Source organism: Pleurodeles waltl, chromosome 3_1 (genome assembly GCF_031143425.1).
Source record: "Pleurodeles waltl isolate 20211129_DDA chromosome 3_1, aPleWal1.hap1.20221129, whole genome shotgun sequence".
Lineage (NCBI taxonomy): Eukaryota > Metazoa > Chordata > Amphibia > Caudata > Salamandridae > Pleurodeles > Pleurodeles waltl.
This window is the reverse complement of record NC_090440.1, coordinates 1,336,301,738-1,336,314,579: the sequence shown is the minus strand read 5'-3', so window position 1 is coordinate 1,336,314,579 and position 12,842 is coordinate 1,336,301,738. Positions and strand designations below refer to the sequence as shown.

The window sequence follows — 12,842 nt, the reverse complement described above, 5'->3', positions numbered from 1 at the left end:
GGAACAGCTGGCAAAGTGTGAAATTTTGCCCATATATATGGATTTTATGAGGCAAAAACTGGCGTCAGCCTGGAACATGGACTGATGGAACAGCTGCAGAAGGAGATGCTAATAGAGTGCCCTACCACAAGCTGGCATCATTTGTCACTCAGTTTTGTCTCTATGAGGGGCTGGCTGTACCTACATTGCAGGGCTTTAACTTTATTAGTTTGTTACTACAGATCTTTAATAAGGCCTGCTACAAATCTTTAAAAAGGCCTGTGCTAAATTGAGAACAAGGGGATTTTCCTAGCTTCAGTGAAGAGGAATTCTGACATTTGAATTAAGACAATGAGGCGAGTATAATATGCAAATCCCTTTATGACTAACTCTTGGCAGCAGCGATAAGAAGTGATGCCACATAGGTGTTATGATGTCACGTACACTATAAAGCAGCTCATTCAGCCACAGATATTCTTGCTTATTGGTGACACAGAAGAACAGCTCTAAACTTAGGAGTGGACTTACAACCAATGTCAAAATTGAATCCAGTGAAAAAGAACTTGTGTTGTGCACCAAAGGAGAAGACTTGGGCTTTTTTCAGAAAAATGATGAAGCTCTGCAGATCCTTGAAGTATAAGCGTGAGGCGAAGGCAAGGCATACAGAGGCTAACCAATAGGAGAAATCAATAGATCACAAACAACTAAGAACGCATAAATAGAGAACAGACACCTATCAGTTCACAAGTGTTACAGACAATAATCTGAACATACATCAGTAAATCATAACATGTAGAGAAGTCCCAGAGAGGGAAGGTAGAGATGTTCTACTCCCCTCACTGTCTTTCTTCTTCACTGAAGGTAGGGAAATTCCAATATCTTTTTATCACATTACAGTGAGGTGATACAGTAAGCAAGTTCAAAGCCCAGAGAAGGCTCTGTCAGACATATGTGCTTGGATTTAAGGTAGAAGATATTAAGTCACTGCTCAAGACCAGCCAGCTACTCTGAGAGCGTCCTCTAGCCTTGCACCTGTGAAAAGGGCCTTTCCTTCTCGAAAGGAATGGGCTCTGAAGGAGGAGGTATCTGTGCTGGTGGCGGCCATAGTAAGCTTGGCCTATGGGTTTGCAAGAGACTGGGCTTGAAAGGAGGAAAAGAATGGAAGAGCAAAGACAAGAAGTGAGTGAAATGTACTCTTGAGAAAGGGGACAACACAGAAAGCAGTAAAGGAGGGAATTAAGGGCCTTCTGGTATGAGCCAAAATGTAAAACATTGCTCCATCCTCTGAAAAGTGAAGACAAGAGTGGGAGAGTGCTCTGCTGGCAGACACCCTCCTACAAGAAATGAGGCAGACCAGGGATGCAAGCTTGAAAGAAAGATCCTTTAGGGAAAGCAAGGACTTCGGATCTTTGCAAAACAAAACGATGAAAATAATTGAGACATTCTAGGTGGAAGAAAAGGGGTGACCTGAGGCAAACGTCTTTGAGAGGAAAGGCAAGACAATTGAAACACCTCAATCAATCACCCAACCATGTATCAAGAGCAAACTAGATTACGGAAGCACACTCTGTTTTGGAATCTCCGCCCAACTCACTAAGCGGATCCAAACTATTCAGAACACAGAAGCTAGACCCAACCTCCCTCTATGCACTCAGATCTCCCCCGACCTCAGTAACCACCACTAGCTCCCCATACACAGTTCAAATTACTCAAGGATAAAAAGCAGTACCCTATTTAGTCCCCACCTGCCTGAGCAACCTCATCAATTCCCACATCCGAAAAGCCAGAGCGTGCTTCCGCATCCTTGTGTATCTGGCTCACAAAGCCTGAAATCTACTCCACCTCCACATTAGGGCTGCTAGCTCAGTCCTAGTATTTATTACAAATTCAAATCTTGGCTCTTCACACAGGACCTAGAGATGGTGACAAGCAATCCCCTTTTTCATCAGCGCCAGGATACCCTCCTTGGAGAAATGCTCACTTTGCAAATACACTTAACATATTTGTCCAAGGAGATGGAATAAGAGAGGGGGGCTGCAATAACGGTGTGGCAGGTGTTATTGGTTCTTTAAAAGAGGCCTTTGCTGAAGAAAGTCAAAAGGAAGTAGATTAGAGAGGAAGGAGGGGAAGTGAAGGGATTCATATTGTATCCTAGGGACCAACAAAGCCAGTGCCTCAAGGAAGAATTGCTTGTAGTCCAGGGCTCATCGAGATCTACAGCAAAAAGTTCTTGCCATCCTGAGGATCCTCTGACACTTCCCATGCTAGAAGATAGATCGTTATTTATTAGTTACTGAAGCGAAGAAATTCAGTGTGGCAAAAGGCTTGAGAAGGCCTGTGCTAAACTGCAAAAATTAGTCTGATTAAAGTTCATGATAACCACGTGAAATTTCAAATAATTTGTTTTCATACCTTCATGTAAAATTCAAAGTGCATGCAAATTACAAGCAAGGAGTTACTACAAACAGAAAATGTTTCCTACAAGACTTTTCTGCTTGACCCAGACTTCCGCATGTGCACACTTTAAGAGCCACATAATTTGCAGAATTTTTACAATTGTGTGCTACACAACATTTGTGAATGCTGCGACATTACGTAAATTTTGCACTGGCCTAGACTTGAGCAATTGCTGTCTTGAGAGCCCCACGCTAAGTTTATCCTTAACCTGCAATAAACCCTCAAACCTTATAAACACTCCACCTTGCTCTTTCTTTGCATTCATCCTTCCCAGAGTTGTTGTTGGCAGAGTCGGGCTTCTTCATGCTGTGACCCATGCGCAGTGTATAATTTGTGTTTACCCGTGCGAGCCGGCCTAGCGCTGATGGATATTGAAATATTAACGTCGCCTCCATGCCCTACTTTAAGCGCCATTAGCACAGCTTCTCTCTTGAGCCATGGCCTTGTCTCGATAAAGTGCCGCTGGTCCCCTGGTTCCCCAGTCCCGGCCCTGTCAGAGCACCTCTTTCCATGCCAGAGGCCGCGACTTCCTGGGCTTAAGTGGGTCAGGCCAAGTTGGCTGATTAAAAAGGGGGCAGCCGAAACCCATCAGAGATTACTGCTTCCTCTTTTAAGTAAATACACTCAAGGGAACTTTAGTATTTTCAAAGATATCAGAACATTTAAACAGGGATGGATTTGAAAAGCACTTCATAGGCACAAGTCCTCAGAAAAGCTAGAACGTTCATCAGTGTGACCCGCTAATCGTCTACCTCCGGCTAGGTGGTGAGCAGATGTGCAACACCTGCGCCATATTTGAATGTAGGTATCTTCCCAGCTGTCGTATTACTACTGTCAGATTATGCCTTACATGTACAGTTTCCCCCTCCGGTCCAGGACGTGCCAATGAGGGCGATGTGCTTGAAGTAAGAGACTTCTCTTGGTGTCCGGGCTTCTGCCTTGTGCAGGAGATGGAGCCTGTCTGACACAGGAGAGCTTTGCGCAAAGATGCGCTCCTACAGTGTACCTTGTACAAGGGCTGCTGCTGATCACGAAGAGTTCTACAGATTATCCTGAGACTACCCCTTCATTAACCATGCATGCATTCTTAATGCAAACCCTCGTTGGGAAGGGAAGAGGAGGGGTGAAATAATAAAAGAACACTCGGTAGTGAGGGTTCAGGTCTGAGGTGCATTGTTTGAGCTTTGTGAGGGTCCCAGTAATGAAATGACAGAATGTGCAATAGGTGATTATCGGGGAGCTTCGGCAGGACTGCCCCTGGGACCGCCGAGAATATAAGAGGGTGCTTCTTATCCAGATTGACGCGCACTGGCAGAGCAGCGTTCTGGTTTATCTCTTGGGATAGGTAGTAGCGCTATGGCTGAGGAGAGAGGTACTTTGGCGGGGCTGTCTCTTAGTCCCAGTACTAAAATAGCAGGATGCTTCAGAGCTGGACTGGGGTACTCTGTTATCGGACTTCTCGTCGCAGAGGACACCCTTAGGCCACGGTGGACATCCAGGAGTCATGAATGCATGTTTACATATGTTTAATTAACTCTTAACCCCCGTTCCGCAGTGAATGCTTTTTCACCCGACAGGGGCGTAGCTTTAGTTGGGGGGGCGAGGGCGAAAGTGTTATGCTCCTTAATGTATTTTGTGATAAATACTTGGGTGCAGAGCTATCAGTCGGATATAGTCAGGTGTCTGTTGGATGTCACTAGGAATTATTACATGCACACAAATAAAAACGCGCGCACACACTCCCTCTCCCTGTTTTGAAAGACCTAAAATATGTTAGTAGTTCTACAAAATATTGTGTTTTCTCTCTTAAGCCCCTCTCTTGCACTCTGCTTGTCACATAATGGATTTTAACATTATATGCCAGCGTGATTGCTAGAAAATCTGAAGCTCCCCCTGCAATTTTACTGATCAAGCTACACCCGTGCCTCATGGGCTTAGATAGAGGCAGCCCACTACTTACCATTGGTTGGTGCATGTGGCATTCGCTTTCTCTTCTTGTGTTTGCCCTTCCCCTGGAGCATGGCCCAAGTACTTGTAGCCTTCCACCGTTCCCTTAATTGGGCGCTACTTATTTCTATTTACCTAAGCACTCAACTAGAGTGCATGTCTTTTCCAGCAGCCTTCCTCTTGCACTCATCCTCCCTGGGGCTCCTCCCTCTCTCTCCATGTTTCTTCGTACTCCGTGTCACTTGACAAGTGGACTTAATCTGCACCTTTACTGCACTTTATTTCAATGATTCACACACACTACAAACCAAGTTGGGTCTTTGAATTTTAAATTAAAATTATTGTCATAGGTCCATGAATGGTGCTCATATTATCCGCTTCACTATGATGAAATTCTGACTCATACTTGCCTAGATTTCAACCCCTTCCCAGCGATTTCTAGAGAAGGGGCCCTCCCCACTGAGCTGTCTCATTAGATGTAACAAAAAAAGACAGATTCGCTACGATGGTTGGAGTTTCCTGTGCAGGGATGTTTTATTTCATTGCTCTCAGTCTGAGGCGTAGCTGCTGCCATCCATGTACAGTAGGACAGAATGCTCAGCCAAGAGACTTAATGATTTTCTGTAGCCTCATCATCCACAGGCACCAAAAATAAATGAGAACACTTGTTGCCTCACACTCATGCCAAGTCCCAGCCCCAGCCCGTTTATTTCAATCCCATGTTTAGAATGATTATATAGTACACACTAGATGTACAAACAGGGTGTTAAGGCGCTTTATGAGTATGGCAGTAATTATTACTGCTAGGTAGTGAATGTTACGGAGATGGCTGAGAAAAAGCGCAACAGAAAATTACAGAGCGGAGAAGGCACAACATGAAATAGCAAAAGTTAAATGCCAGGGCTCGGAAAAGTGTGCCTATTGTATTTTGGAGGCATGTGCTGTATATTTATAATGCTCTTTAATGTTGCTTTAATATTTTGCTTGGGACTATACCGTGCTCTCCCTTCTTTCTCATCTCTTCTTGCTCAGATTTGACTCAGAAATCCTTTATGACATGTTTAAAGATGTAGGGCTAATGCACCTGCTGCAGAGATCTGCATCTAAACAGCAATGGACTCCGCTTCAAGTCAGTGACGACACCCCTCCGCTTCTTAAACTTCTGACGTTTGTGACATGGATGTAATATCTGTTTAAAACTGCCGAGGCTCTGCTATGTAACCGTCCCGTCCCTACTTATAGGTTTTGGTCATCGGTAATGTGCAGAGGTGTTGCCAGTCGCCATCCTTCTGGGTTGCCACACTCCCTCCCACTGTTTCTTTAAGGGGAGCAATAAAAAAGTGCAGTGTCATCGCTCTTTTTATATGCCTACCACCCTCTTCCTTGTCTATCCATTCGCCTCCGGCCCTCCCTACTTATTGCCACAGAGGAGCAATAAAAAAACGCTGTGCCGCAGACATCCCTGGCCGCGTCATAGCACTTTTACAGATGCACTGCTGGACAACATGGCTACATAACACTAATAAAACCAGTAGCTCTCGCCTTGCCAATGCTTGTTTTCCTCTGTGGACACCTGTTTCTTGTGACCTTGCCTGTGTCGCTGTGGTACCGGTTTTCTCCAAAACACCACCTCTTACCCTGCTGCAGTGGGAGCTTTTTTATCCTACCCACTTTCCAAGTAATTGACGCAAACATTTTTGTACTTTTTTATTTGAAAACAAAAAATCATGCCAAATTATGCAGTAAAATAATAAAATTACTTACAATGTTCGAAAAGAATTACTAAATTGATACATCGCGATATAAATTAATACCAACTAATTTTTTTGTTATGGGGCTCTGGCATGGATCTGCCTCACCTGAACGTTTGCTAGACTGCCCTGGTCTAAATTCCAACTTTACTTATGTAGGGGTGGAACTACACCCGATCCTAGAGGTACAGTTGTCTTATTTTGAGAGGTGTAGCTTCGTAGGTGGGATGTTTGGGGTGTTACACCCCCCTGGTAAATAGTTGGGTACACCTGCTATCAGTCAGGTATGCTGGGGTGTCTGTCAGATTTCACCAGGAATGTTTACATACACAGACAAAAAAGTACACACACAGTCGCCATCTGTTTTGAAAGTAGTCAAAAAATGTTGGTTATTTTACAAAATATTGTTTTTTCTCTTACTTCCGACCCCTACCAATCCATATTCTTCTCCCTTTCCACTGCTCCTTAAGTCCCTATCCTGCACCCTGCTTGTTGTATATTATAAAAAATAGTATGCCAGCGTGATTGTTAAAAAATCTGAAACTCACACCCCCGTTGCCACCCATTCTTACTGACCAGGCTACGCCCCTGTTTATTCTGTAGGGGACTATAGGACCTTGCCCATCTCTTAGCCTGTATGCATTTCTGTAGGACCTTTTTAGGTTTTGCTTGCACATTGTGCTTGCTAAATCTTTTGTGAAGAAAGAAAATATCTTAAAGGGGGCTTGCAACCATTCATTCATTACAACGTCAGTCTCATTTACTTGCTTCTCATTGGCCAGCACGTTGTCTTACATCGTCTGCTTTTCAATTCCTGCTCTGCTTGTGCTGTCAATGCCCTGTGGACCAAGTACAGCTTCCGGTCAGTCATTATTGGCTGATGACCAGTGTCCTTCCACTGGCTGCTTTATGATGCAGGTACTTTTTTTATTTCCATTACAAGGCACATGCAATATCTTGGAAGAAAGCGCTTACAAATTCTTTAACCACTCAGCACTTCAGAATTTTGTCTACTAGACTATGATTAGCTGAGGTGCCAACAATATCCCAAATCTTAGTCACTACACGTTTTCAGTTTCTCCCACTAGTATAAAGTGTTCAGCCATGGGATTGGTTGTGAAGCCACCCGGAAGTGCTGGAATGCCGGACTAATGACATCCGTTAAAAGATCTGCAACGGATCTTAGGATGAGTTTACGGACGATTCCATGTAAGTATCGAACAGATGGTTATCTTGCTCATGCATTTTTCTTTACATTTAATCTCTATAACCAGTGATCCTGAAACTGGGGTGCGGCCTCTTCTCAGGGATTGAAGGGTGAAGGACTTGGCCAAGATCTTTGTATATCTTTCTGGGGGAAACCAGTGCTATTGTTTAATTAAAAAAATCCGGGCTGTCGGTTGCTGGACTTCTGTGGGCAGGATGAAAAGTGACATCTGCAATCACTGGTAGTTTAAAGGAGGCTACCAAGCTGGAAGTTCTGGTTAAGATGTTGAGTTCTCAGCACTGCGCAGCTCAGTGGCGGCTTCTGCAACCGGTCTCTACTGTTCTGTATCTGCCTCCCCAGTGGAGTCTATGTGCCCCAAAGGATTAGTTTGATGGATGGTCTGATTGTTTTCGACTTGTGGCGCATCAGGTTTCTAGTGACTGTCAGCCAAAGCTTAGAGAACCCATCTCCCACCCCTTTGCCACTTGCGCATATCTTAAGACATTTCACCTTCTTACGTGGCTGGGACAGATTTCACTGACTTCTCGGTGGCCCCACCCATTCCTTGAATTAGCTTCTTTCCGCAGTGATTGAGTAAAGCCAGTCATGGGCTGTCACCATTTAGACTTAAATGACTGTTGGTCCCCTGGTGGAGGGAGGCTGACCATGCTAGCCTTAGTGCAGCGTACGTTTGTGGTAACAACTGCCCAGTAGATATCGGGATGAGTGACCACGGTCTATTGTGTGTTGCACTAGAGAACACCTTGATGAACCAAACAGCCTGTCCGAGTCATATGTCAGAAGGTCTCTGCAGCCTACCTGGCTTATGTGTGCAGCAATCTGGGACCAGGCGGCCAAGTCATATCCTAGTAGCACTTTAGAGGAGATGCATAGGAGCCATTCTTGTTCAGTTGTGACGGCGTGCCGAGCCCCAGCCCTTCTTGTGGTGCATGACAAATTACTACCTTCTTAGTGTATTAGTACATGCGATTACAAATAGGTAAAAATACAGCAAAAGCTTAATTTAGATAAACAGCATCTCTGCCGCTGAAATACGTAAAGAGACAAGCATTTGCAGCACCAATAGGTCTAGTTTTAAAATACTTAACTCTTCATTCCCAAAGGCACTCGTGTCACCTTCATTTCTCAGACATGCATCTCACCATGTACTCACGCAAGCATGCGCTCATTCTGCACACAAATGTGCGCTCCACCCACCCTGCACACAAATGGGCACCACTCAGCGTTCACTCAGATGAGCACACCACAGAATCTACATTAACATGGGCACACCCCATGCTGCCCATTGTATAGTCACTAAAGCATACCTCGCAGCCTACCCTCATGTTGTCACACCCTCACCCTGCACCAATACACCGCTCACCCTGCTCTCTTATGGACATAGCACTGGGCCCTGCGCTCTTAACTTTCAGCACATAGGGATGTAGCGAATCATTGCTGTAGAACAGTATTTCCCAAATTATGGGTCGGGCTGCAGGCTGTTTTTTGGTGGGTCCGGAAAGTCTGAGTATAATAAACGATACATTTAAATTCTGTATTTATTTTGTCTAATTTGCAATGCTTTAACAATGGAGGTCGCATGTCAGCCTATGTATTCAGTCGTGTTGCTGCTTATTCTTTTAAAATGGTATTGGTGTTTACTTTTCGTTCTCTGACTGCAAAGTGAGAGGATGTATTTATAGTGAATTCTATCAGTCTTCGGATGTCGTTTTTTTTTTTTTTGTAACACACAACGAAATACCTATAAACTAACTGCATGCACATGGACATCATTTACGGGTTGACAGGGGTTGCAGCTTCGACCCCCTGGCTTGTCCCTTGTGACTCCTGGCACTGCCTTTGCGACCCCTGGCCTCAGAGGTGGCAAAGTCCGTCCCAGAGTCCTATAGCCAGCTTTTCCTTGGACGTCAGTTCGGACTGTACTCTTCATTGTATTGTCAGTTTTTTAAATGTCACTAATAGCGGATTATATATATAAATATATATATATATATATTCTTTTTCACTATTAGTGTAATAAAAATGGATTTCAATTAGCTTGAATATGACTTCCGTGGAAGCTGGGGTAATTATAAAAAATGTGTTTTATATGTGTGTTGTGCTTGTGTTTGCGGGTGAGAGTATGTTTATGAGAGAGTGTGTATGTGTAAGTGTGTGTGTGAGTGAAAGAGAAGGTCAAGGGGCGTGTTATGTCACTTCCGCTACCCCTGGCATTTTGGTGAACTAACATGCATGTGCATGCAGTTAGTAAAGCAAAAATGAAATACGCTTTTTTTGTCATTTGAAGTCTGCTGGAAACGGAGGTTTTAATATGATTAAAACAAACTCCCTTTAATTAGTGATGCACACATAATAAATATTCACAGAAACACCATTCTCACATATTATCGTTTGACTGTTGTATAGTTTTATCAGTTAAACGATAGGACTGTACAAAGTTAGTGACCGTTTCAATGAAAATGCGTTGTCTGGAAATGACAGTGTGACAACCACATGATGCTTTAGTTACATTAAAGTCACCCCTCAGTTCATAGGCAGGTGGATCGCAAAGGTTGTTCGTTGTAAGAAATGGGCCGTGTTTCTAAAAAGTTTGGGAACCATAGCTATAGCGGCAGCCATTTATTAGCAGAGTTCGACAAAACAACTGAATAAGACATATTAACCATGGGGATTTTAGCATAGACACCAATCTTAGGTCCATGGTGACTTTAAATGTCTGCTTAACCATAGACCAGTCTGTGAAATTGATCACGCCTTAAAAAAAATAGAAGAGTAAATTGAAAATACATGTACTCTTTTGCCCCATAAAAGCCCGAGAATTAACATTGTAATAAATTCACTTCAGTCGTTGAAATTAATTGTACTATGTATGCTTGTAATCATAACAAGTCTTTTGTACAGTTTGTTAAAAACTGTGTACTTTTCGAACACTAATATTTAGTGTTACAATACTGTCTTAACAACAAGTGTACTAACATGTATTAGTTTATACATTGACTTGTGCTCGTATGTTGTGATTCCTACAGAGCCCAGGGAAATAGTATCCCATACACAAGGAGAACTCTTTCGGCCACTAGTGGTCCACACTCGTGAACATTGTGGTACTTCACTGATAACCAGCCAGCCAGAAAGTTGTAAACACAAGCCCTGTACTGATAGGCTGACTCACATACAGTCAGAATTTGTAAAACAGAAGTTTCTTTCAGAAAATTCTGATTGCTGCTTGGCAGCAAATCAGAACATGTCTGTTCTCAGACCATTCTGAATGGCGGTTGCGTGACCTTCCTGAATAGAGCCTTCATAAACCTTGTACAGGTCCTTGAACTCGTTAGACTGTCCTTGTTCTCCCAGCCCCCAGTCTCATTAAAAAATCCTACAAAATAGCAAGGTATGGGATTTCGTAGCAGTTAGTATGCTGCTGCGCCCTACTATCAGTGTTTGCTGCAATTTCTATTCTGATTTCTATTGAAGTGATTCCGAGGAATGACGATTGGTCTGCTAAGTCGCTTCCGAAGACCGCATAGGAAAAAAAATCCCACCTCTTAAGTGACTAGTAATTCTTTTGTTTTAGCCATTCACATTCACCCGATTTCCTCAAATTGGTGGCTTGGTAATGGAGTCGGCTTTGAAGTTTATCTGTGTGCCTGCTTTGTATTTTTGATACTTTTTGTTTTACTCTGCACCTGGAATCGTCGTGTTAAGAGCAGGTTTAGGTTGACACGCCATTTGTCTCTTATCTAAGGCCTTCAGGATCTTTGCTGCAGAACGGTTGAGGCTGACATGACAACATGCTTTTCTCCCTCTCGAGCATCTTGTTTTGCAGGCTCATAGAAAACGTCTGGGAGGGCTGAGTGGGGAGGAAATTGTTTAGGCAAATATAAAAGATGTGTAGAACTAACCTGTGAAAATGAAAATCCAGTTAGATTTAAAAAAACAAAGGCGAAACCTATTGGCTTTGCCAATTCTTGTATTCTCTGCTTCTTCCATTGACCTTTATTTTGTTTTGCAATGTACCTTTTTTCTTCAGGCCACTGACCTTTCTGTTCATGATACCTGCCCTTTCTTCTTCAGTTCCAGGTCCCCCTGCGGGCATCAAAGCGGTTCCTTCTTCGTCCAGCAGCGTGGTGGTCTCCTGGCTGCCCCCTACCAAGCCTAACGGTATCATCCGCAAATACACCATCTTCTGCTCCAGCCCGGGCTCTGGCCAGCCGGTGAGTGGGGTTCACGGGGCGGGTGGAGGTGGGGTGTTTGCAGGCGAGCTCACTGTCCCGAAAGCAGAAGTGCCTCCGGGGGTACTAGACTGTCACTGACCCCGTACACTGTCCTGAATGTGAAAGTGCCTCGCACAGAGTACTGGAGAGTGAGTGCTCCCTGCGCTGTCCCTGGTTCATTGCTTTGAATAAGATAGGACATCGGCCTGCTCACTGAGTACTGAAGAGTGGCTGACCCCTTACTCTGAAGGTGCCACGCACCGAGTACTAAAGAGTGACTGTCCCCTTCTTAGTCCCTGGTTCACTGCCCTGAATCCAAAGGTGCCTGTCGCTGAGTACTAAAGAGGGTCTGTCCCCTTAATCTGAAGGCCTGAGGTGCAGCCCCCGTGCCGCTCGTGAACACAAAGGGCCTCGCGCGACTGCGGGGCGGTGACGGTGCCTGGGCCCTGCGCTGTCATTGGCTCTGGTGGCCGCGCGCTGGAAGCGCGGGACGCCGCAGGAGGCCCATTTATTCGCCGCAGATTGCAGGCTCGCGCGCACCGCGCCCGTAGCTCGGACTGGTGTCGGCTGAAGGTCATGGATACCCACGGCCTGACAGCGAAAGATTTCCTTGAGCTGGAAGCAGTCATTACTAGCGGGAGGTACTGGGACGCAGCCCGGAGACTTTCTGGCGTACTGTTCCGACCTTCCCTCTGCACCCCCACTTGTCTACTTCTCTCTTCCACCTCCCCGCCTTCCATCCGTCTTTACAACCAGTGGCGAGGCTGGGCCATGGGCTTTAGAGCAAGCAAGGGAAAATGAGGATGTGATTAGTATTTTTGTTTAAAAAAATCTGTAATTAGGGTGCAATTTACCATTCATACCCTTGGGCTCTGGTGCTACTGCATCTGCTGCACCATTCTTAGGTACTTCCTTGTTTTCTTTCCTATTCACTGTCTTCCTTCCCCCTTCACAATCCTCCCTCCCGTCATTGTCGCTCCCAGTCTCCTTTTCTTCTCCCCTGCCTCGTCTCATTGCCTTCATTCTGTCCATTATTCCCGCCCTTCCGTTCATCCTCCCTCGCTGTTATACTTCTCTCTTCAAGCTTGTCGTTCCCAGCTCCCCCTCCACCCACCCATTTGTTCCATTCCACGTCTCTCTCCCATCCTCACAGCCCCTTCCTTTACTGCTGTGTCCTTCATCATCCATTCTTTATCACCTCCAACTCTTACTCTTCCCCATTCCTTCCTCCTTTTTTTTTACTTACGAGTTTCTTCCCTAGCAACTCTC

General features: G+C 44.8%; 1 protein-coding gene across 2 annotated transcripts in view; it reads left to right on the top strand.

Moving 5' to 3' along the window:
- The window catches only part of DSCAML1 (DS cell adhesion molecule like 1), a 468,701-nt gene that overhangs the window by 381,404 nt on the left and 74,455 nt on the right, over nt 1-12,842 (top strand). For both annotated transcript variants that reach the window (XM_069224722.1, XM_069224723.1), the window contains exon 20: nt 11,434-11,573. In XM_069224722.1, the coding sequence (XP_069080823.1) occupies nt 11,434-11,573 (140 nt within the window). The remainder of the gene's footprint in view (nt 1-11,433; nt 11,574-12,842) is intronic.